Source organism: Vanessa tameamea, chromosome 29, assembly GCF_037043105.1.
Source record: "Vanessa tameamea isolate UH-Manoa-2023 chromosome 29, ilVanTame1 primary haplotype, whole genome shotgun sequence".
NCBI classification, from domain to species: domain Eukaryota; kingdom Metazoa; phylum Arthropoda; class Insecta; order Lepidoptera; family Nymphalidae; genus Vanessa; species Vanessa tameamea.
In genome coordinates this window covers 713,585-740,037 of record NC_087337.1, presented here as the reverse complement: position 1 = coordinate 740,037, position 26,453 = coordinate 713,585, and the positions used below count along the sequence as shown (strand labels likewise).

The 26,453-nt window shown below is 38.1% G+C and overlaps 2 protein-coding genes across 3 annotated transcripts in view; one reads left to right on the top strand and one right to left on the bottom strand.

Annotated features, from left to right (window-relative positions):
- The window catches only part of Sli (slit), a 153,753-nt gene extending 132,300 nt beyond the window's left edge, over positions 1-21,453 (top strand). For both annotated transcript variants that reach the window (XM_064219852.1, XM_064219851.1), the window contains 29 exons: positions 87-230; positions 398-469; positions 553-624; positions 1,348-1,419; positions 1,854-2,017; positions 2,347-2,503; positions 2,674-2,765; positions 3,499-3,625; positions 4,849-4,920; positions 5,797-5,957; positions 6,163-6,292; positions 6,620-6,797; positions 8,173-8,282; positions 8,947-9,116; positions 9,843-10,056; positions 10,376-10,515; positions 11,483-11,652; positions 12,735-12,902; positions 13,049-13,124; positions 13,361-13,462; positions 13,815-13,947; positions 15,321-15,430; positions 15,871-15,984; positions 16,389-16,537; positions 17,083-17,212; positions 17,991-18,065; positions 18,315-18,385; positions 18,858-19,004; positions 19,236-21,453. In XM_064219852.1, the coding sequence (XP_064075922.1) occupies positions 87-230; positions 398-469; positions 553-624; positions 1,348-1,419; positions 1,854-2,017; positions 2,347-2,503; positions 2,674-2,765; positions 3,499-3,625; positions 4,849-4,920; positions 5,797-5,957; positions 6,163-6,292; positions 6,620-6,797; positions 8,173-8,282; positions 8,947-9,116; positions 9,843-10,056; positions 10,376-10,515; positions 11,483-11,652; positions 12,735-12,902; positions 13,049-13,124; positions 13,361-13,462; positions 13,815-13,947; positions 15,321-15,430; positions 15,871-15,984; positions 16,389-16,537; positions 17,083-17,212; positions 17,991-18,065; positions 18,315-18,385; positions 18,858-19,004; positions 19,236-19,343 (3,628 nt within the window). In that variant the 3' untranslated portion in view covers positions 19,344-21,453. The remainder of the gene's footprint in view (positions 1-86; positions 231-397; positions 470-552; positions 625-1,347; positions 1,420-1,853; positions 2,018-2,346; positions 2,504-2,673; positions 2,766-3,498; positions 3,626-4,848; positions 4,921-5,796; positions 5,958-6,162; positions 6,293-6,619; positions 6,798-8,172; positions 8,283-8,946; positions 9,117-9,842; positions 10,057-10,375; positions 10,516-11,482; positions 11,653-12,734; positions 12,903-13,048; positions 13,125-13,360; positions 13,463-13,814; positions 13,948-15,320; positions 15,431-15,870; positions 15,985-16,388; positions 16,538-17,082; positions 17,213-17,990; positions 18,066-18,314; positions 18,386-18,857; positions 19,005-19,235) is intronic.
- The window catches only part of LOC113400639 (grpE protein homolog, mitochondrial), a 275,541-nt gene that overhangs the window by 211,987 nt on the left and 37,101 nt on the right, over positions 1-26,453 (bottom strand). The gene's annotated exons all lie outside the window — the stretch shown is intronic.

Sequence of the window (26,453 nt, the reverse complement as noted above, 5' to 3'; positions counted from 1 at the left end):
GGTAAAATATTTTAGATGAGCGGAGTCTCCTAACACAGGGTATTTATGCCCTGAGACTATTATATAATTTGTTTTTATTACTCTAGTCGCCTAGAACAGAACGAGATCACAGAAGTGGGAGCGGGGGCTTTCTCATCTGTCAAGCGAGTGGCGCGAATCGATCTGTCAAACAACAAAATTGTCAAACTAGCCGCTGACGCATTCAACGGCTTGACACATTTGACGTCTCTGTAAGTGTTGCAACTTTTATATGTTTGTACGGATACCAAGGTAATAAGGCTAAGATATATTATATTCTGCAACGTAAATACTCGAAATTTAAATATTAAATCATTTGTAATATATAACATTTCTAAAATTCCAAATTCGAATAATAAACCTAAATTATTTATTACAGAGTGCTTTATGGAAACAAGATAAAGGACTTACCTTCGGGTATATTCCATGGTTTGACTTCATTGCAACTTTTGTAAGTATTTTTTTTTATATTTTTAAGCAATTCCTATAGTGCTACGTGCTATTTATTATCTACAATCTTTTGTTTTATTACAGGTTGTTGAACTCCAACGAAATCAGCTGTGTTCGTAAAGATACCTTCAGGGATCTACAGAGTCTGAAACTACTGTAAGTGGCATTTTCAATAATAATTAATAATATGAATTTTCCTAAAATTAAATGTTTTTAACATGTCAACTATTTTTTGAGACGAAATTGTTAACATAGATTTGACCGCTCTCTGCCATACAGACTTAGTCCAAAGGTGTGACAAACCTCGACAGAAGAAATATCAGACACCAATGACTTCACGTGCTTTGCGAAACAAAAGATTTAATAAGGCTTAGGAAGATGTGAAGCGTCAATGCTTTACAGGCCGACCAGCGATGTAAAAAGTCGCAATATTAGTAATTCCTTAATTAATTTGGAGCTTTGCTAGTAATCATTTTATAAAAATAAAATAAAAGAAATATGTTCAAAGGCGGTGTTAACGCTGAAACAATGATTCTGACTGCAACCGAAAAGGCAAGCAAGACTAATCAAATATCCTATAAAAGGACAAATATCTATCTTGTTTCGAATGTTCTAAAATGTCTATTATAAGAATCTTTCGAAGTTGTACCACATGCTAAAATGGTGTGGAAATAAACGGCTGTTCGCCTGACATTGCTTAGCTGAACGATAAACTGACAATAAACGCGTGACACACATTTGTACCTGATAGAATTTCGGTTAAGAGATTTTCAATCTTAAACTTGGAGTAATTCCAAGACCATACCCAATTGCGTTAATTCCATGGAGGAGGTGCAGATATTTTTGGAATTCCTATAAAACTCGTGTTATTATTTTCAGATCCTTATACGACAACAATATAAGATCGATACCGAACGGGACTTTTGATTCGTTATCCGGCATTCAGACGCTGTGAGTATCATGAACATATAGTCACCATCTTAACAGAGGTTATTCTTGTAACTTGATGTGACAGCTAGGATGACCAGTCTGTAATAAATTCTTTATTCATTGCATGAGTTGAGAAGTAAATTTTAAAATAATTAAAAAAAAAATCATATACAAATTTTACAAGATTTTTTAAACTGGCAATTGTTGTTAATTTGTTTAATGCAACACTTGCAAGCTGAATTAGAATTTTTACATGACCGTCATTTTTTTTACTTAGGCTGATTTTATGGAGCTAATACTGGATGGCTCCAGGTGAAGGAACTCTTCTTCGGTCAGCAACATAGATACGAAATTTTGAATATAAAAACTAATTATTATAAGTGTTTATGTCTATTTACAAAGTTTCTTTGGTAATTCGTGTTTTCATTTAAATTAATTTCAACTATATCCCACAGTCATTTGGGTCGGAATCCCTTCGCCTGCGACTGCTCTCTGCGATGGCTTGCCGCGTACTTGCGCAAAAATCCGATCGAAACGTCAGGAGCCAAGTGTGATACACCGAAACGTATGAACAGGAAGCGCATTGATGCTCTCCGCGAAGAAAACTTTAAATGCAAACGTAAGAATTTTAACCCCTAAAATCTGTACAGAGTAATAAAGAGACGCTGTCTTGTAATACCTACTTGAAATACTGCTAAACGTATATACAAACGTTTGATCAAATTAGTAAATTGAGGTAGGGTTACAGTTTGGAAGTTTGTAAGTTTTAAACTATCACAGTTAACATCCTCGACGGCTTAGTAGTGAGATTATACGGATACAGATTCTGATGTTCCCGCGACTATAAATTGAGCTTCTCTGTCAAGAATACCACTCGCCATCATAGTATATTCTATGTTGGTCTTCGACCCCTGCACAGTCATTTTAAACGAACATATGTCGGTCAAGCGGGTGAGGAGACCGCGGAGAGCTGCGGGGACGAGCCGCCGTGCCCGGAGGTGTGCGCGTGCTCGCGCGCCGCGCAGGGCCGCGGGGTGCGCGTGGCGTGCGCGCGCGCCGCACTCGCCGACCTGCCGCGAGACCTGCCGCTCACCACGCACGCCCTGTGAGTACCTGATACAAGTAATCGTACATCCGGCTCGAAGGACCAATTCTAAATTTTATCAATATGACCCAATTTGGACTATAATAAGAACAATTTAGTAAAAACTTTAACCAGATTTTAGTCATAAAGGCTATACAAATTTCTAATAATAAACAATACTGACGTTCCAGCATCATGCCGGATAATAACTTGGGTCAGATCAAGTCGGATGGACTCTTCGGAAGGCTGCCTGACCTCACGAAGTTGGACTTCCGTAATAATGGTAAGGATATGTTCATTTTACACCAACTATATACACATATTGCTCAGCATCCATGTTTGTATGCGTACTTAAGTGTCATATCTCTTGACATGACGCTTTTTTAAGATATAGGTGAGTGGACGAGCAAATGGGCCACCTGATGGTAAGTGGTCACCGCGCATAGACAATAGCACTGCAAGATATATTAACCATTCCTTACATCGCCAATGCGCACTAACCTTGGGGACTAAGATGTTATATCCCTTTTACCTGTCGCTACAATAACTCAGTCACCATTCAAACCGGAACACAAAAATACTGAGTGCTGTTGTTTAGCGGTAGGGCTTGTTCAAAGCCCTACCATCAAGTAAGTAAGTAGTAAGTATAACAGAGTATTATACAATGTGTACTGTACAGTAAGAGCCGATATGGCCCAGTGGTTAGAACGCGTACATCTTAACCGATGATTTCGGGTTCAAACCCAGGCAGGCACCACTGAATTTTCATGTGCTTAATTCGTGTTTATAATTCATCTCGTGCTCGGCGGTGAAGGAAAACGTGAAAAAACCTGCATGTGTCTAATTTCAACGAAATTCTGCCACATGTGTATTCCACCAACCCGCATTGGAGCAGCGTGGTGGAATATGCTCCATACCGTCTCCTCAAAGGGAGGAGGCCTTAGCCCAGCAGTGGGAAATTTACAGGCTGCTTATGTTATGCATGTACTGTACAGTAAACGTATTTTATTTTTCAGGTATAACAATTGTGGAAGATAACGCCTTCGACGGCGCCGCGTCGATACAGGAACTATTGCTTGATGGAAACCTGCTCCATACGGTTACAGACAAAATGTTCTTCGGATTGCACAGTCTCAGCGTTCTGTGAGTTCAAAACTTATTTACCTAACGAATATTATAGAATCTAAAGTTATTTTGCCAATTAACCAACCAAATTCAAAATCACCTTATCTAACAATGTTTTGCATGCGAAGCCGAAGATGGAAACTAGTTAGCCTTTTAACGGGATTTTTTTACGGTTTTAAATAATGATATTTAAAGTTGTCGCCCGAAGTTTCGCTTACGTTTCTTGCCGGTTCTTCTCGGTAGAATCTACATTCCGAACCGGTGGTAGCTTTACTTTAAATAGTTTGTTAAATTAAGATTCAAAAGTGCTCGTATAAGCCTACTTGAATAAAGTATATTTTGATTTGATTTGATTTGGTTTCAGGGATCGGTCGTTAGACATGAAAAGTAGCTTATGTGCTTCCTTGGGAATTTCATCAAATTCGGTTTAGTGGTTCAGCCGTAAATGAGCAATAGACAGACATACAGAGCTACTTTCAAGCCTGTAAATTTCCCACTGCCGTACTAAGGCCTCCTCTCCATTTGAAGAGAAGGCTTTGAACATGTTCCATCACGCTGCTCCAATGCGGGTTGGTGGAATACACATGTGGCAGAATTTCGTTGAAATTAGACACATGCAGGTTTCCTCACGATGTTTTCCTTCACCGAGCACGAGATGAATTATAAACACAAATTAAGCAAATTCAGAACTGCTTGGGTTCTATTCCCGTTATCATCGGTTAAAATGCACGCGTTCTAACCTCTGAACTATCTAGGCTCTTTTGCTATTTTTTCATTTATAATATGAATATGAAAGAATATTAGTAATATCTCATTTAGGAGAATCACTATTATTCCTATTTACTTCTCCAATTGAACCTAAAGCTAGTGAGGATGACAATAGTCCAAGGGGGCAGAACCTGCGAGTCTACATCATGACGACGACGGTCGAGTAGTGTGTACACCGGTTTTCATGGGTACGCCACTTCGGGTTCCGGGTTCGATGTAGAAAAAGTTCATCAGTTTTCTATGTTGTCTTGGGTCTGGGTGTTTGTGGTACCGTCGTTATTTCTGATTTTCCATAACACAAGTGCTTTAGCTACTTACATTGGGATCGGAGTAGTGTATGTGATGTTGTCCAATATTTATTATAAAACGCTAGGCGGTTTAGACCATTGCGGTATCGATGCTTCCAATTACATTGATAGATAGTTTATCTGCCTCTGCTTGTGTTATCCTTTAATTATATATTTATTCCACAGCTCCCTCACCGATAACAAAATAACGTGCATAACGCCGGGATCCTTTGATCATCTCAACTCATTATCGACTCTGTGAGTACCAACTGTTTTACCAGCTTAACCTTGACAGTGTGATTAATTATATTATAATACTAAACTCGAACCTAGAATTCACAAAAAAACTTATTCTATAATAAAAATCCGCAGATATTTTTAACTTTGCCGTTTCATAGATTCAAATCATTTGTAAAAAATACATCGGCAAAGAAGGCATATTATTCTATACAGGATTATATTGATGATAAAAAAAATTTAATTTTATTTAACTAACATGACTTTGTATTTTTAAATGTTGAAAAAGTGCAACTACTGAGTTACTTGCCGGTTCTTCTCGGTAGAATCTGCGCTCGGAACGTGTTGTAGCTTCACTTAATATAGTTTGTCAAATGACGATTCAAAAGTGCTTGTAAAAGTCTACTTGAATAAAGTATATTTTGATTTTTGATTATGATAATCAGTCACGCAAAATCAGCTAGACGGATTTGGATCAAACTAGAAAATGTTGCAACATAATTTTTTTATAACGCTAACTTAACTGATAGCCTAAACTTGGTGGTAGGGGTTTGTGCAAGCTCGTCTGGATAGGTCCCACCCACGCATCAGATACTCTACCATCAAACAGCAATACTTAGTATTTTTCTGTTCCGGTTCGAAGATTAAATGAGCCGGTGTAACTACAGGCAAGGTGGGAGGCGCTGACAATGCAAGGAATGGTTAACACTTAACATCAGGTGGCCTAATTGTCCACCAAATATAGGTTATTATAATATCTGAGCCCCCCTCCACCTCATAAAAAAAAAACACAAACAGACACATAAAATTCAATAAAATTCCCTTATTATTGTAAAGGTAATATAATTAATATTTAAGGTTTTTAAATAATTAACTAATTATTAACCTTTTGTGCAGGTCGTTGAGCGGCAACCCTTTACACTGCACGTGCCACATCTCGTGGGTGAGCGGGTGGTTACGTGCGCGCCGCCTGGCCACCGGAGCCACGTGCGCGCACCCCCCGCCCCTGCGCGGCGCTGAGCTGCAACATCTGGAGCTGGCGGACTTCAAGTGCACTCGTGAGTCAACAATTACAACAACTAAGCACTAAGCACTTACATAAAACAGGTAGCTCAGACCGACACAAGCATAACTTCTATTAGATTTAAAATAACACTGCGGGGCTAGAGCCGCATTCCCCGCTCTACTCTGTCCCAACGGTGGGCATACTTGGAGCGGAACCTCATTCTATTAACGCACACGATGGTCGATTCGCATCCGCAGCGGAGGACTCGGGCTGCTTGCCGGCGGAGTACTGTCCGGCGGGCTGCGCGTGCGCGGGCACGGTGGTGCGCTGTGCGCGCGCGCGCCTCGCCGCGCTGCCGCCGCGCCTGCCGCCGCACACCACCGAGCTGTGAGTGCCGCTCCAGTCTATCCTTTGCTTATCCCCTTAACACAAACGACGTCCAGAAATACTGACCACAATTTTACATCTACAAGTTAACATCGATTGCTTGAATTGCAAGCCCTTGGGGTACATACCACCCACTCATTGAATATGTTACCGCCAAAGGGTAGTAAGGGTGAAGGGTGAGTGAAACGGTAACTATACTTACATGTGATATAACATCTTAATTCCCAAAGCTGGTGGTCAACATTTCTTTCAATACCAGTTTCTATGGCGGTGACTTACTGTCGAGTGGGGATAAGATGGGGATCTTATTAATAATACAACTTCCAGGTACTTGGAATCCAATGAAATAACTAGCATATCGTCTGAGCAAATCCGCCACCTCACCCAGCTGACTCGACTGGACATTTCGAACAACAAGATCAGTGTCCTCTCCAACAATACTTTTGAGGGTCTCACCAAACTGTCCACTCTCATAGTCAGCTACAACCGGCTCAGATGTGTTCAGGTAATTTGCCAAAATTATTGGATGTTATTTTCTGAAAACGGTAGAAGTAAACTAATAGGCTACTTGACAATGCGAAAAATAAAGTGTCAATTATTGTAATCAGTATATACTATGAGTTTAAAAATGGTTATTTACTAACGAAAGTTGAAAATAATAATTTATTTATTGAAAAATCCATAAATAAAAATGCATTTTTTGAACGTTTGTCACGTAACAGAGAACGCTCATGATTGGTCGGGTTTATGATGACGTCACTTGCATGTTAACCTCTTTTGCCTACTGTATGTGGATTATATGATGATGCCACAGATTACAAAACAGGCAAGTCATCGACCCCATTGCAGCGCCATGTTGTCAAAGTAGCGTTTTCGCGCGCTATTTAAATATGGAATTTTTAATTTGATATTTTTCAGGAAATATGTACTAGAATTAAAAAACACAACTTTTACTGGGTTCCTTAACCTCTACTAAGTAATATAAAATTGATTTTAAAAACCAGACAATTAGCCTATTGTGCGTCTCAGGACGCCGGCAGGAGTAATAACTTAAACTAGTCTAAGTTCAACTATTTAATATTGAAATTGTTTAACTTGAGAAAAGCTTCGGTTATTACTCAAATTATATGACAACGTGAGGAAAGGTTATTTATTAGTAAAACCTTTGATTATAAAATATATTTCATTCTTAGTTACAATTCATGAATATGTACGTTAGAATTTTGTGTATGTACATTATTAGAATACGTAAGGGAAATGGAAGCCAGACAGACTGGCGCCGTAACGCGTTACGTAACGAAGCGGTTTACCCTGCCATGAGAAGTTATAACTTCAAAAGTAGTGCGTAAATGATCTCATTTCTTGGTAAAAGCCTCGGAGTGGGGTATTTGCAGAAAAGGTAGGAAAAGCTTAAGGAAAAGTTTTTTTATTCAAATATTATTTATACGTTCCCGGTTTCATTTCAATACAACTTTGTTGCGTTTGTGGAATAGGCAAACGGCTGAACGGCCGCGATAATTTAATATTTACAACTTCAAGACTGGGATATCGTTTCATGAATTTGGTCTGGACGGGCATCTAAATAAACTTATTTATTATTATCGCAAGGTACCTGACGACCTCCGTGGTTGAGTAGTGTGTACACCGATTTTTATGGGCCACTCCGAGGTCCCGGATTCGATTTCCGGCCGAGTCGATGTAGAAAAAGTTCATTAGTTTTCTATGTTGTCTTGGGTCTGAGTGTTTGTGGTACCGTCGTTACTTCTAACTTTCCATAACACAAGTGCTTTAGCTACTTACTTGGGATCGGATTAATGTTGTCCAATATTTATTATTTATATTTATTTATGGCAAGGTATTTAATAATGTAAATATTTCAGCGCGACGCGTTGAAGGGGCTGACACAGCTTCGCGTTCTGTCCCTTCACGGTAACAATATCTCCATGCTGGCGGACGGAGTCTTCAGAGACTTGGAGTCCATATCCCACGTGTAAGTAATCACATATTCTTTAATCGATAATTTAATCGAGAATGACTTCCTTCTTTTTTATACTGTACCATTCACACGTTCATATAATTCGACATTCTCCTGTCATTTTTCATTCATTCAATCAATATGGTATGGTTGAGTTTCATTCGCCGGTTCTTCTCAGGTCAAAATATTTTCTTTTCCGAACCGGTGGTGGTGTTTGATTTGACTATCAATACGTAAGCGTAATGCTTCTATATTGAATAAAGCAATTAGCTTATAAATATCTACATATAAGGCAGCAGGTCCAAAGGTCCTGGCTTTAAGCCCCCAGATATATATTTTTTTGGTTTTTTGTATCGGAAAATTCGCAATAACGGTCTAGAGTCTTGAAATTGGATGTTGTATACTTACGTACCAGAGACAGCACGTAAAATCGTTGGGCCTGAGTCTGACGCTCTTAGGGTTAAGGGGCGTGTCAGTGAGCCTCATCAGATTATGAGAGTAATATGCTGATGGCAGCGTCTCGTGGTTGTGGCCGATGGCTCTTCTGTGGCGACCCTAACAGAGTGCACCTGTTTACGCACAGACACACACTGGTGCCCTATAATAGGTCCTGCTTTGTCGGCTGGTCTCTTCAAATTGGTCAGATTAACCTCATCATCATTATTGTTACTTTTTCCAGCGCACTTGGTTCGAACCCTCTGTACTGTGACTGCTCAGCCCGCTGGTTGAGTGAATGGGTGAAGGTGGCTGGTGAGTACGTGGAGGCCGGTATCGCTCGCTGCGCTGATCCCCCTCCGATGAGGGATAAGTTGGTGCTGAGTACCAGTTCCAGTGCGTTCGTTTGTAAAGGTACGGGTGATTTAATTGTGAATTAATGACAATATTTAAATTACAGATTTTCCTTTATACTGAACGGATGAGTGAACGAATACACGTAATTTTTATTATTTAGTAAAATATCTATTTAGTATATTTATGTGAAGAACCGAGATGGCCCAGTGGTTAGAACGCGTGCATTTTAACCGATGATTTCGGGTTCAAACCCAGGCAGGCACCACTGAATTTACACGTGCTTAATTTGTTTATAATTCATCTCGTGCTCGGCGGTGAAGGAAAACATCGTGAGGAAACCTGCATGTGTCTAATTTCAACGAAATTCTGCCACATGTGTATTCCACCAACCCGCATTGGAGCAGCGTGGTGGAATATGCTCCATACCTTCTCCTCAACGGGAGAGGAGGTCTTAGCCCAGCAGTGGGAAATTTACAGGCTGATTATGTTATGTTATGTTTATATATTTATGTGTGCGTTACAACACATTTTTGGTTTATGTTATTTTAAACTACGTACAGTACGAAACGATATAAAATATTATATAGGTATGTATGTAAACACTAAATGTGTTTAAACAGATTTTTATGACATATCACGATTGATCTCAGTTCTCGATAAAGATATAAAGTTTAGAGATTAAAAAAAAATTCACCTGAATTATAATTACTTTTGTTGAATCCGGATCGTCCGGTCGATCGGACCTATTTCGTCCTCGATAATGGAGAGTCCACCACCGCGCAGACGAGCCGCCGGCGGACGTGATCGCGAAGTGCGACCGCTGCTACCGCAACCCGTGCCTGCACGGCGGCGCGTGCGCGGCGAGTGCGGGCGGCGGCTACACGTGCGCGTGCGCGCGCGGCTTCCACGGCGACACGTGCCAGCACCAGATCGACGCGTGCTACGGCTCGCCCTGCGCGCACGGCGCCTGCCAGCTGCTGGAGGAGGGCCGCTTCCAGTGAGTACCCGGCCGACTACCGTCTGTCTTTTACGCCTAGTTTACGTCTTCGCAGAGCTAACGCGCTTCCTAGAGCACGGTACTCGTTTCCATAGTAAGATTCCACGGTTTCTTTTACCTTGGCATGAAACAATAACAAAAAAAATAGTTTTAATAATATTAAAAAAAACCGTATAGAGGCGTAGCGCTTTTACCTGACGTTACGTTTCTGCCAGCTCACACTACCGTAAGCCGCGTAAAAGACTTCGTTCCAAAAAGGTTTTATTTGTCAACCTTAATTTTATAGTTGTAATTTTCAATGTTAATCTCCCCCTGCCAGCTGCTCCTGCCACGCTGGCTACACCGGCGTGCGCTGCGAGGTGAACATCGACGACTGTCTCGCGCACCGCTGTCAGAACAACGCCACGTGTGTCGACCACCTCGAAGGCTACACTTGCAAGTGTGCCCCTGGATTTATGGGTTCGTATCATTCGTCCGTTCAGTCATTCTTCTATAAAAAGTATAAAATCGTTTGGAATGATTCACAAAATTAATATGATCAAAGTTATACGATGGACGTTCAAGATTCATTATCATTCAAATTTGTTACACTCACGAGATTAATTAAATTCACGACTAGCTGATCCTGCAGCTTTACCCTCGCGAAATTTATAAAACACAAAGTTCCAACCCCCGTTTTGGAAATCTGAGTTCTTTAAAGACCATTCTTAGCGTATGTCAACACCCTGTAAGGAACCTATCTGCCAAATTTCAAGTTTGTATGTGTGATAGCTTCTGAGATTTTGTTATTTATCAGTGAGTGGTATTTCGTTTTTACATATAATAGTAATTCACCCGCGAAATTAAAAAAAAATCCTTTTGAATAAGCGCGAGTTCGTTCAAAAGATTTTCTGGCGAATTCCACAACCTATGACAGGTTTTGTTTTGATTTAATTTCATTGTAATCCGCAAGTCACTCGTCTACATTCGGCGCCAAAATGATGAAACTTTATTTAAAATAAATTTATATTGTCAAATAGTATACATTAGTTCAACTGAACTCCAATTCTAACTAGAATTGGAGTTTGTCGATGACAATTTACTTTAATATTCTCTAGGTTTTTCATTTTTTTTTTCTTATATAGTCGTAGCATCGCTCTCTAACAGACCAGTAACTTTTTCGTTCCCCAAAATTAATTATTTGTTAAATTGTAATTATTTAGTAAATAGCAATCAAGCATCCCCTTCAATCGTCTGCACGTCTACGGCTGGAGCTCTTCAGAATGAGACCATAATACTCTTTATGTGCAGCTATCGTCCCATAATCATTGAGTCAAAAATCGGCTAACGCTATTAATATATAAGATTGTTTTTGATTACGTTGATTCATAAATTTTCATTCTAGTTCAATTGGCATTATATACAAGAATATTAAAATACATTTTAGGTGAATTTTGCGAGAAGAAGATACCGTTCTGCACACCAGAATTCAATCCGTGCGCGAATGGTGCCATCTGCGTGGACCACACCAGCCACTTCTCCTGCACCTGTCCCAAAGGGTACTCGGGACAGAACTGCACGATCAACGCTGATGATTGCCTCAATCACATGTGCCAAGTAAGTTTTTCTAGTGGAAGTAAAAATTGGACTTAAACAGCCATTTTTAATGGAACTAGTGAGGTGCGCAGTTAATATTATTGTGTAACAGCAACGTACAGCCTGTAAATTTCCCACTGCTGGGCTAAGGCCTCCTCTCCCTTTGAGGATAAGGTTAGGAGCACATTTCACCACGATGCTCCAATGCAGGTTGGTGGATTTATTCACAATTTCGTTGCAATTAGAAATATGCAGGTTTCCTCACGATGTTTTCCTTTACCGCCGAGCTCGAGATAAATTATAAACACAAATTAAGCACATGAAAATTCAGTGGTACTTGCCTCGGCTTGAACCCGCAATCTTCGGTTGTGACGTGGCTTCTAACCACAAGGCCAACTCGGTTCTCGATTGTGTTGAAAGTATGTGTGATCTATACCACCATAGTGGCCACCGCCGCCTATAAACACTGTCGGTGCATAAAAATGAACCATTCCTTAAAGCACCAATGCACCATCAACCTTAAAACTAAGGGAACTGAAATGTTCCATACCTCAGTGCCAGTAGTTAAATTGGCTAAAACCTTCAAACTGGAGCAAAGTAGTACTAAGTATTTCTGTTTACTGGTATAATATCTGACGAGAAGGTGGCACCTACCCAGACGGGCTTGCACAAAGCCCTACCACTAAGTAAAGTCCCTTATATCACGACCAGAACCCTGACGGTGTTTAAGCGTTAATCTCGGTATGATGATGATGAAGTCGTGATCGATTTCGGCAAAAATAGCCAATCTCAAGGGATACCAGTCAACTAAGCATTAGATATTATAGTGCCCTAGTGTGCACACACTGTGTGTGTGCACACTAGGGCACAGTAGTGTAGGCACTAGTGTGCATCCATCTCCTCAGGCGCACGACCAATGGCCTTATATGTTTAACGAGGCACGGGACTGTACACATTTCCAATTTCTAGACTGGACTGTTGCTGAGATTCTTTTCTCTAGACTCCAGTAGCAACATTACATTTTGTTAAACGAAGTATTTTTTAAATTGAGCTCGCAACGGTAACTCCTTTACATAGTGGTCTAACGTATAATTTGTCGACAGAACGGAGCGACGTGCGTGGACGGGCTGGACGAGTACCGCTGCGCGTGCGCGGCGGGGTACGCGGGCCGCTACTGCGAGGCCGCGCCGCACGCCGCGCTCGGCACGTCGCCCTGCGCGCACCACGACTGCGTGCACGGCGTGTGCTACCTGCCCGCGCTCGCCCTGCACGTGCGTACACACACACACGCACATATTTAGTACTTTCCTTATATACCTTAAGATATCATAAATAGCAAACGTACAGAAGTACCCAATGGCCGCCCCACCGCCCTTACCAACGGTTGTGTAATTAAATATCAGTACCTGATCTCCAGGACGACATCATGATGGAGCGCCCGCTGCTGGCGCCGCCCGCAGACTACCTGTGCAAGTGCGCGCCCGGGTACTCCGGTAAGTTACACGATCAATTCGACTTGCCTATAAAACTCTTACATAAACAAACTTTAAATTTAAATATTTCATGCGATTTGCTAATAGCTCTATTAATTTTAAATGTTGAAAATGAGTAAGTACTGAGTTTCTTGCCGGTTCTTCTTAATGGAATCTGAAATATAGTTTTGTGTGTGATTCAAAAATGCTTTTGATTGGTTGGTTTTGATCAGCTATAAACTCTTCGGGTATTCTAGGTCGTCTATGCGAGTATCTCACCTCACTCACCTTCAACTACAACGATTCATTGGTGGAACTGGAACCACTCCGGACCATACCTCAAGCCAACGTCACACTTGGTGAGTTAACCGGTTCCATAATAAGACAAAATCTCTTTTAAGATTTACATTACGCGTTAAAAGTTTATTTGAGATCTCAATATCTATCTGCGTGCATGCACGCTTGGGCTTTCCGTTAAATAACGTTAAGATAATGTTAAGTCAATCTTCGTATGATTCTGGATCCTTAAAGTAGTCTACATGGTATTCAACTAGTCTGTCCATGATGGACTCATATTATGGATAGCCATTTTTAGCTTATGGTCCAGCATTTCCAAAGTCACAGTTAGAGTCCTTTTCTCCAGTTTCCCCAACGATATATATGTATTTAAACCTGTTCATGAAAATTAATAGTGGTGTAATCTTTCTCCAGTGTTCAGCACTAAGCAGCTCCACGGCGTGCTGATGTACTTCGGTGACAGCGAGCACCTCGCGGTGGAGCTGTTCAACGGCAGGATCCGCATCAGCTACGACGTTGGGAACCACCCCACATCAACCATGTACAGGTAATACCAAATGATAATTATAAAAGACACTTTTAAATGACTGTTGCGTTGGTATAATGGTTAACGAGCCATAGATCAAGAGATTCTGGGCTCAAACGCCAGATCAGACCGATTAATTATTGGGTTATTATGTCGAAAAAATCTGGATAACAGCCCGGAGTCTGGAAGTTAGAAGTGTGTGTACTCCAATGCCTCTGATAGCACGTTAAGTCATTGGTTGCGCACTGTTGTGCACTATAATATCCTTACATAAACCGTAACAGCTTGTAATTTTTCCCACCGCTGGGCTAAAGAATCCCTTTGAGGATAAGCTTTCGAGCATATTCCACCACGTTGCTCCAATGTGGTTTCGTGGATACACATGATTTGGAAACGTGCAGATTTCCTTACCATGTTTTCCTTCTCTGAACACGAGATTAATTATAAACGCAAATTGAGCAACATGAAAACTCAGTGCTGCTTGCGTTTTATACTAGCAATCATAGGTTAAAATGCACGTGTTCTAACCACTGGTCTATCTGGGTTCTGCTGCATATTCTTACATGATTAAGTGATGCTTCGTGCAGGGATAGACACCACCCACTTCGTCAATTTGGAAGTCTAATAACTAATGACGTCTGATGTGAAGTATAACTGAGTAAGACAGCGTTTATAGAGGCTCGTTTACAGGAATTAGTCGATTAAGTCTTTCAGTTGATGGCACACAGTGGGTCGAAAACGTGATTTGAGGGATTTAGGGTCATTACCGTCTTTACCAATGGGCACACGGGGCACGTGCCCAGGGCCTCCAACTTGACAGGGCCCCGAAGGACCAACAATTTCGTTGACGTTGACTGCTACGTATATTTTCGAAAGCGATATATTTGTAAGAAATAACTAACGTATATACCAAAAAAGACTATTGACGATAGTTGATATAAAAAATTTAAAGATGATTGAAAATTGAAAGAAATATATGTACTATAAAATAGCCATAAGATTGTACTACCGATCAGATTCCTACGAATTTACGAAAATTACCGCACCGTTTGTTTGAAACTATACTTAAGGCCTGGCCATAAGCAAATTATTTGTACATGGTTGTAAATATCTACCAAAACGGCTCAAATTCTTGGGTGCCCAAAGGCCCCAGCATAGCTCGAGACGACTCTGCTTAGGGTCCGAGTTTGTTCTCCCTCGAATCACGGTTTCGACCCCCTGTGTGGCGCACTGACCGTAAAAACTGCTATATTATACAAGTGTATGTTCCCCTCTGCGAATGTGAATTCTCAATAATGTCTACCAGTAATACCCGTTCACCAAAGCGCTAGAGTATCAACTGAACTCTGGAATATTTTCAATTTGTGGATCTTTAAATGGGATTTTCTTTCTAGTTTCGAAATGGTCTCCGACGGTAACTACCATAAGGCTGAATTGATCGCGATTAAGAAGAATTTCACATTGCGAGTCGACGACGGGCCCGCGAGGTCAATCATCAATGAAGGTATGTCACTCGTTGACATTCAATAATTAGATCAAAATGTACAGCCTGTAAATTTCCCACTGCTGGTCTAAGGCTTCCTCTCCCTTTGAGGAGAAGGTTTTGAGTATATTCCCCCACGCTGCTCCAATGCGGTGTGGTGGATTCACATGTGTCAGAATTTCGTTGAAATTGGACACGTGCAGGTTTCCTGACGATGTTTTCCGTCACCGCCGAGCACGAGATGAATTATAAACACAGATTAAGCGCATGAAAATTCAGTGGTGCTTGCCTGCCGGTTAAGGTGAACGCGTTCTAACCACTGGGCCATCTCGGCTCATTGGGGTCTTTCTTTCATAATGGTATAATTTTCTTGAAGACCTCCCAGTCGAATTTCAAGTAATTCTTATTAGTGTTTCGAAATTGGTCAACTAAATTATGTTTACGTTATTATTTATTTTCAGGCAGTAATGAGTTCCTCCGTCTCGAGAGGCCCATGTTCGTTGGCGGAGTGCCGGAGGACGTCGCTAAGGACGCTTTCAGCAAATGGCACTTGCGTAATATCACCAGTTTCAAAGGTATGCGCAACGTTTCTTACTCAAACCTCCAATCAACGTTAATTATACTTACTTATTAAAATGTATTTTAATATTATCATATAACATACATATATAATCGTATTCAACTAACATGACTGTATTTTTAGATGTTGAAAGAGAGTAACTACCGAGTTTCTTGCCGGTTCTTCTCGGTAGAATCTACATTCCGAACCGGTGGTAGCTTTACTTTAAATAGTTTGTTAAATGACGATTCAAAAGTGCTTGTAAAAGCCTACTCGAATAAAGTATATTTCTATTTTGATTTTGCACAAATTATCTCCAAAGAAGGTTTAATTATCGTTTAAAGGCAACAGTATTTGCTAATCACAATTTATTTTTATAATAAAATTATTAATAATCTGTATATGATCTCTCGTAATCAGGCTGCCTGAAAGAGGCGTGGATCAACCACAAACGCGTGGACTTCGTTAACGCGGCGCGCACCTCCCGCACGCGCGCCGGCTGCGGCGGAGACGAGCCCGCCATGCCCTCTCGGCCTCACGCGCTGCAAGAGGACGGTGCGCACGAGCCCGTGAGTACAGACATCACAGAATGCCGTTTTGTAACTTATATATATCAGGTAAATTTAGGAACGCAAGTAACATCTGCTTCGAAAGAAAATGGTCGTTTGGTGTTCTGCAAAATGAAAATAATTTGTTAAATTTTTAATTGATATTATCAAATGTCAAGCTACTATCGGTATAAGCTAAAGTTTTACTGACGAGGAACAGCAAGACCTCCGTAGTCAGTTATTTCAGCATTGAAATAACACAAAGTAAATTAAAACTCTGTTAATGTTCTTCTGCTAGTCCAAACCCCTTCCGTATTAAAGAGTGAAAGCAAATCTGTCTGTTTGTCTGTTGCTCTTTCACGAGCACCTCTAAACCGATTTTTCAAACTTCTCATGCCATACACCGACGCCCGACCCCTAAAACGCAAGCGAAGCCGCGGTACACAACTAGTTTAGTAAGATATGCTTTATTGGTAGCGGAACGAATAACGGTAAAATAATTTTGGTTGCTATAAAAACACATTGACATATAAATCCTATAACAAGTGTGCCCCCCTGCCCCCCAGGACCCGTGCGTGCCCAACCCGTGCGCGCGGGGGGGGCGCTGCGTGCGCGAGGCGGGCTCGCGCTCGGACTACACGTGCCGCTGCCGCGCCGGCACGGCGGGCGCGCAGTGCGAGCTGCGCACCTCCGTCGGTGAGGCTGCTTTTACATTTTGTGTCTATTCCGTTGACCGTTGAGGAGTTCCTTCGTCTCGAGCCGAGGAGTAGAACTATTAATAAGCAGTAGGTAGGCTCCTGGCCACCATTACAGCAATTCGTCACCAACCTTGGGAATTGATATGTTACGTCCCTTGTGCCTGTAGTTACACTTCAAACCGCAATACGAAATGCTGCTTTGTAGTAGAACAATTCGTAGGCAATACCTAACGATGCACGAAGCCCACCGAGTATCAGATCACGCCATAAAAATTGATCGTCTCGGAACTGAACCATCGATTCCGTATCATACAAGAAGTGTTTCTAATTCAGCCTTCAAGATTTGATCTAAAGTTTGCAAAAGTCATCTAAAAGGGGAATGTTGGAGCTTAATCCACCATACTATTCCAATGCGTGGTGGATACACATGTAGAAGATTTTTGTCCTACATGTTCAGGTTGCCGAGATGTGAATTACGAAGTTATCAAAACTTGTTATTTATTATCAATCGTATAGTCAATAAATTAATTTGGAAATTGACGAATACGGCGGGGCTGGATCTACCATATGGCTTTTTGGGTCAAGTCAAAGTCAAAAATAGACGATACTGTGAATAATCCATAACTATATTGAATTAAACAGGTCGTATGGTTTCAAGTCTACGTTCAGATAGGTGGGCCCCTAAGTAGTGTTAGCCCAGGGCCCCCTAAACTTACGGTCCGGCCCTGGCATACTGGCGTTTTAGTTTTAAATAACTTATTTCGAACTCGTTTAAGGTGGGGCTCCGGTTATCACACAAGTCAAACTCCCCCCACGGAAGCAGATCATCAGCAACGTTCAGGCATCACCAGGTATCTAAACAATATTATAAATATCTATATCTGGTCTCACTCCGGTCATTATATAAAATATAATTTTTAAATTAACAAAAACCTCTTTGAACCATTTAAAAAATTGATATTAGCAACATTAAATATATATTGTTTAATTTTATTGGTCACACCTAATCAATAACAGTCAGTCAAATAAATGTGGTATTATACAAAAAAATTATGCAAATATTTAGTAAGTACATGTTTTAAATAAATTCCTAATTCCAGCCGCGCCCGCGCAAAAGCAGTACCCGGAAGAGGCGCCCGCGCAGCCGCCGGCCGGCGGCGCGTGTCGGAAGGTGACTCGTTTATTAAGTTACATTTTAAAATTACAAAAAGACTGAACAGAGCTACTAGAAATATCTAATAAATATAAACAGACCTTAAAGTTACATATTTCATGTGATTTGTTAACATACTGGATTTAGAGAGGACGAAATGGGTCAGTCAGTCGCTACAAGAAATGTCTCCACAATATGATATATTTTCTGGTAGAGAAAAATTAAACGTATGAAAATAAAAATATTTTAAATAAATTTTTGTATAAATATTTGTAAATCTGTTAATAATTATTTTTTTCGCCTTGTTCTTAATTTGCAATACAATTCCTTTTTTCTCCGTGAATTCAAACCTTTAAATTCGATCTTGATACTATACACAGTTCTCAATAAATATATTTTTATAACACAACATTATTAAATCTATATATGACTATCTCATGTCATTGAAATGTCAACGAAAGTCTTAACGTCAAATGCCATGTCGTTCCAGGAAGCCACCCGTGAGTTCATAACCGAGGGCTCGTGTCGGAGCCGTCGTCCCGTTCGCGGCGCGCGGTGCTCCGCTAAAGCCTCTGGGACCCCAGGAGGCTGCGGGAGAGCCCTATGCTGCGCACCCAGGAAAACTAAGAAGAGAAAGGTACATAAGTAAACGCATCACAAATTATTAAAAATATTATACTTTTAGTTTTAAAATAAACTTCTATCTTTCGTAATAGTTTTTTATACGAAAACTTTAATTGAAATTGTTATTGTCTAATATCGATTAGTGCTTATTGAATAGCTATTTCTGTTTATTATTTAAAATTCATCATTTATATTACAAATTGCCTCGTATATATACAACTATATATTTAAAAATAATTTTCAGATCCGCTTAGTCTGTGCTGACGGTACAAGATACACCAAAGATATAGAAATAGTACGCAAATGTGCCTGCGGAAAGAAGTGCCCGAGGAACACGCCCTTCATACACTAAACACACACACATAATCAAAACAATTTGCACAAAAATTAAATTAAAACAATAGTCAAAGCGCTTACAGCACACCTTATAAATGTGAAACCTTGCTTAAACATTTCACCCAAATGTCACAGTCGGAAACGTTGCATAGTTTGACCTTGAAATGTTACTGTCATGGCGCCCATTTATTTAAATTTTGGACAAATTTGTTTCAAAGGTAATAATTATAGTATCACATTAAAAATATCATATTAATTTTTACATGCGATGAATGTTGAGAATATTAGAAAGAGATATCAATATAAATAGCAATATGTTAGAGAGGGACGCATTAATATATTTGAATCTTAACATGAAGCTACCGTCGTAGACTTTAAATTTAAGAATGATGAGTGGGATTTTTTTCCGACTTTTGACATTTTATTTAAAAGTATTTAGAAATAAAATCGATCATAAAATTATCAACGAATAATCAATAGACAATAATCATCAATAGTAAATTATTAATTTTTAGCATTTATAAATTCAATGTTTTAAAACATGCCTTCCAATGTAACGGCCTACAGCTTTAAGTTTTAAAAGAGTTTATGAACTTAATGGACGAAAATGTCAAACATCAAGCTTTTTGTGTATCAATGAAGAAAACCCTTTTCTGTGAGATAAAATGGAGGTCTATTTCAGTAATGGGGGGTAGAATAAGAACTCTTCCTTTTATGTGACTTTAATAGCAAAAGCCTCTTGTGTGGGTTTGGTTGGTCTAAGGCAAATAGGTATGACTCATTATTCAGCAATCCTCACAGCCAGCTCTACTAGTAGAGTCAGGTCAAAGGACCAATGTTTATCACCATTGAAATCAAAGCAAAATCTACTATATGATATATGTTGACCACTCAATACTTATTAGAAACATTTACTCAGTTATAAGATATGGTTACACGAGAACAATATATCAACGTAACGTCAAATGAAATTATGAGGGCAAATGGAAGCGAAAATTGATGCATTTCTCGGACGTTTGGAACTTATTCAATGTTTAAAAATGTCACCAACTTTTATAATGTTTTGTATGAATGAACTATTAGGTCTAACTTTATACCCCATTAGAAACTAAAGCTTAAATATACTCAACAGTTAGATAATGCATTTATTGTTAAACCTTTTACGCCCTGGAGGCTATTAATTTTATCTGTATTTTTAATATGTAATGATATTTTTAATCTGCGGATATCATTGATATGTAAAATGGACGACGGCTATGGGATAGGTTTGAAATTTGTTTTTTTTTTCTTCTTAAAATTTAAGTTTTAAAGAAGCGATGAATTGCAATTTCACGACCATTTTACATATTTATGTTTTTTTTTTTTTTGTAACGCAATGTTACAACTTAATTTTATACTGCCATAAAATTTTCATGAATTGTCTTAAATTTTAATCTTAAACAATATTGTGTTCATTTAATAATAATATATTTATCATTCTCTAGATGTTTATTGAATATTTTATATCGATAAGTTAGTAATAGGCGTACAGATAATAAATTCCCGCGTTTTTTATATTCTTGCCATATAAGAAAATGTTTTTCGTCATTTCTTGTTTTTTTTTTTTTCATTTTTATATACCTTTTAGATCTAATGATAACAAAAATAATAGTAGTTTTTGACTGACGGTTCTTTTGTAAAATAATATAGATTAACATATTTATTGCTGTTTTGTTGCTAAAATGTAGCTTATTTACTGTAAATTGGTAGTTAAGATTTATTATATAGGAACGATTGAGTATTTTATTAGGTATTTGTAAAAGCATTCCGTATTTATTTCTTACCATTGCGATATATTCTCACAGTAACCGTTGTCGGCGATTTTAAACGATATTAATTTTTCAGTATTAATTATTTGTTATAAAACGATGATCATTTACAGTTATATAAAATTAGTGTTTTTTTTTTATATAACTGTGTGATTTGCATATAATTTAAGTTTAATCTAAGCTTTAAGTTTCGTACGGTCGTGTTTTGTGACGGGCGGACAGTGCATGCGCTTTTTATTAATAATTAAAAAAGTAATAATATTGTCTATATACTTTATAATTTATTTGATGTAATAAAAGACGATGTTAGATATATAAGCATTTTATTTATTAACTTTCCTATAAAATGTTAAATCGAGATGTCTTTACCCCACCGACTACGTTCTGAGCCGAGGTGGTGGTGAGGCGATCTCATAGGAGACACCCTCAAGACGAATGTCAACCCCGAGCCCGGCTCAAACTTTAAGGTTGAGTCTAGTACTCGCCCCAACGTCCGGTGACGCTGTAAAGGCCAGTAGGGCCAACAGTACTACATCATTCAAGAAAAAGAAAACAAAAAAAAGATGCCTATATTATTAAATAATAATATCCTAATTTGAATAGAATCTACTGTCGTATAAAAATGTTTTTGTTTGATCTTGTCCTAAAGTAGATTGATAGACTCAACCATTTAGTAAATCATACTGAAACCTTCATTTGTTTTAACGTGATTGAGAAACAAAGAAAAAACAACATAAATACAATAGACCACTCTCCTCATTCTTAACACACAGGCCTCAAGGCGCTATTTATACTAACAAATTGACAGATCCTATACCCTGTACAAGATAGCTTGATCTTTTTGACAGATGTAATTTTTTCTGATCGACATAACTTTGCAATGACGAACATATTATTTTCTTAATTTAATGATTTTAAAAATTGTAAAAATATTTAAAAACATACGTATAATACAAAAGTCTCTAAAGATTCGAGCGTTATCCGAAACATTTTAAGACTTTTTATTGTTTCAAAGTAAAATTTAAATAGAAACACTACAAATAAAAGACGCTTGTGTAATTTTACATCGGTCGGACGCTAGGGACACGAATAACAGGCAGTAACTGTTACAAATATCGATAACAAAAAATCATTATTAATGATCATTGTTAAGTTATTGTTACGAACGGGTGTCCCTTTGGTTGGGGTCTCTTTGAATTACGCATTCCATCGTTCTATCGACTGTTATATATGTTATATTTTCTATTTCCCATCACTAGCCCGTCTGTCAAAAAGATCGAGCTAACTTGTACAGGGTATAATTGAATCGAAACATAGCACCGTATAACAATTTTCCTACACAACGATGCAGTTGGCTGCGTATCGGTCAAAGTTCGATCACAATTTTCGAGATCGTATCGTCACCGATATAAATAAATAGAATTGGTCCTCAGTTACGTTTAAACTGTGGTCTAATTATGGTGTAATCGTTATAAGAACTGTCAAATACTGGCAACTGTCAAATACTCTGTCAACTGTCAAATACACTGTCGACTGTCAAATACTCTGTCAACTGTCAAATACACTGTCGACTGTCAAATACTCTGTCAACTGTCAAATACTCTGTCAATTGTCAAATACTGTGTCAACTGTCAAATACTCTGTCAACTGTCAACAATCAAAACCAAACATTAGATTTAAAATACATTTATTTATTGATTCTTCAATATAATTTGTACGCTTCGCGCGGTTTACACTCCATAGTAATACATGAAAAGTTATTAAAAAATAATTACAAACTATGAATTATATATTACTATACAAAATTATACAATCAAAGTGACACAATGTTTAATATTACACAAACTAACAACCTTTTCGATAACCATTATTAATATAAATTAAAATTAAATAGGGTTATATTACAGATCAATATTAAAATATATAAAAAAAAAGGTATTTTAATAAAATTCCTACAAACACTTCAACGACGAAATCGAATTATAGAAATATTTATACAAATCTTATTAAAACGCTCACAAATCTGTTAATACGAGAGAATATTACTTGAATTCGACACAAAAATTTTAGTCGTGTTTCAAGCGAAGTGAATTTTCTAGTGAATTTTAAAATTCACTAAAATCTTTATACATGGTGTTATAAAGTACGATCAGATTTTTTTATTGTTACATACAAATCCAAAAAAATATTGTTGAACACACAACAGAGAATCATGTCACAAATTAGTCTAAATATTTTCCAATACTCAATCGTAACTTCCAACAAATCACTTGACTTTTTTTTTATATTACAACATAATAAAAAAAAATCATGCAAAACTGAAATTCGTATTCACGTATTCTTACGCAAACTGATTTGCGCAGCCATGATGACGAATAAGGAACGTGAACTCACTTATTTTGAATTATAAGAGTCATATTCCTATGTGGTCATAGAAACGAAGACATTATGAACGCTTCAAGTCCGAGTATTTAATCATTACAAAAGTGTACATTGTTTACAATGCGCAAACTGATTTGCTCGAGTAAACGAATTACTTTTAATAAAGTTTATAGCTAATCAAAAATATAACAAGCCAAATTTTTCAAAAATGACCTATATTTTCGACCAATAAAAATACTTTAACTAATTCTGACATTGCAGTGTTTATTATTAGAATAAGTAGCATATGTTTTAAGATTTAAATAACCCACGTGAAATATAAACAGATTTATAATCAATCCTTTAAAAAAAAACTAAAACTGTCAAAATGTTGGCAACTAATTTTATAAAATAAACGAATTAATCAAATCCCAACTATTTCGTTAATTATTATTTCAAGTCATTCTACACAATAACTTCGCTTGGTTTAGCGTGTGCAGATAAATACTGAACATCGTCGATTTGATTCACTTCACAAATATCCTCTACACATAAATTGTAAAAAGTTAGTTAAAAAAATAATATATAATTAATTTGTTTCACCGAATCTTTATTCATAAGTAGTAAATTATAATATTATTGTTCTAAGTGATATAAATAACATAAATAATTATTATAAAACAATTAATATAATATCAGTTAAAGGAGGTCGAATCGATTTGAAAGTTAAAAAAAAAAAATGGCCGAAAATGGCGCGAAATCGCTAACCGTAACCCGCGCGTCATTTGTACACTATACGACAATACTAATTCACTAACTGACGCATGGTTTACCATAGACAAAGACAATGAACAGCGAAGACAAAGTAATTATTGTACGATTTCCATATACAACGATTCGTTTTACTTACGAACGGTACAATTATCTACGAGGCGTAATACGAAACCGTTCCAGTAAAAACTTTACGGTAACTCACTTCGTATACCGCATATGACTCACCGACATTTCACGATCGTGATCCGCGGTGAGTTTCGTAATTGTGCTTACAGAATAGCTCAAGAATTACACAGGAATGTTCGACATCCATTATAGTGAATCGGTCGTTCAATAAATACTATAAATGAAGGGACGTCTCTCCGTCAAAATTCAAAATTAAATGATCGATTGCCCTTCTAGTAATTTCTATGTTTACAGTCTGACCATTACTTTATAATCACGATTCTAATAATTCTAAAGACTTGTTCACACGGCTTTATAACTTCAATTTCATCCAATGACAACAAAGTCTCGAAATCCACAACAGCACGACTTTTAAGGCATTTTCTGGAACCAGTTTCGACGGCAGTTTTTTCGGAACCGATACGACTTGGCAACTTTCAAGAAAGGAGTACTCATTTCTTAAAGACGCGACAAAGCACCTGCGAGCCACCAGTATGGTTGGCGACACACGCCAAAAATTCTGACACATAATTCTGAGGCCTCGTTGACATAGTGGTCAACTTATGACATTTCAAATCCCGGATTAAATCCCACGTAAACCCTGGAGTTTGGTAGGTACCATTTACTCCCCTTTGCCTCGGACGGAACTGTAATAATCTAAGCCTAATTTGCCGTCCGTAATCGCAAAGTCAACACAACTTTCCTGAGGCACGGTAGTCGTTTCTACAATAAGATTCCACAGCTATTTATTAACTTTTCCTATTAAAAAATTTAAAGTTCTCAAACAAACATCGACAAATAAGGCATATTACTCAATACAAGATTATATTCAAGATAAAAAAAATCGAGAACTTGGTATTTATTGATTTCTAGGCAAGGATGTCTATAAATTTAAATGTAGTCTATTAACGTAAGCTACGTAAATCAAATAACGGTAAAGAGTAACTACTGCGCTTCTTGCCGGTGCTCGGTAGAATCTACTTTCCGAACCGATGGCAAATTTACTTAATTCAACACTGTAACTTTTACGAGCGACGCAACTGGCTTTCACTTTAAAATGTCCTACACATCTAACCTCCCGTTAGAACAACTGTCGTGTCCAAAATCAAAATTACTCGATGTATTAAAAGTAGTGCGAACAAGTCCGTCTATGGTTTACTGTACAATAAATGCATAGATTAAACTCCGGACGCTGAGAGAACTAACCCTATCACCTGTCAGTCAGTCACGACTGGTCTATTCCAACCCAAAAACAACATCGACCTTGAAATAACGCGATATAATTGGTCGAGAGCTTGAATATAATCTATGATATTCATTATGGATTCACGACAATATGACGTTTTGAATGTCAACGAAGTTGTTAACGAAACTTACATTTTGGAGTGTTTGTATCCCCCCCCACTAAGTTGACAGGACAGTGGTTGTAACACTCCAGTATAGACTCTAAGTATTTAATTAGAAATGTAAAAAATATCGTAAGTAAAAAAAATCAATAACAATAATTTGAACTGAATTTCCCCGCTTCAACGTCACGTCGTCCATTTTTTTCACGGTATCTATCAGTACGTTGTTTCAGCGACCGGACATTAAATATACAGATACGTAAAATTATTAGCTTATATAATACTTCACGGTATATATTCAAATTCTTATATTCTAAGACACTGTTTATTCCCAAATGCTTGATATATATATACAAATATAATACATATAAAATTATACATTAAATAATATAATATGTATACATAAGTTTTTATGAATAACAAAAATTTCATATAATTGCCGGGAACCGAGATTTTGATTAGAGCAGCCGTTCTCAATCTTTTCGACGTTACCACTAAATATTAATAAAAATTGAAGTTATACTTCTTTAGCACGCGTTACGAAAAAATTATGAGTCGATTTTGATTGTGTGCGCGCACCGAATGATATGATAACCACACAAAGTCGCTCGCTAAGCCGTCGATCGAAATAGACAACTCACAGCTTATCTCATTTTACAGTGTTTATTTAAC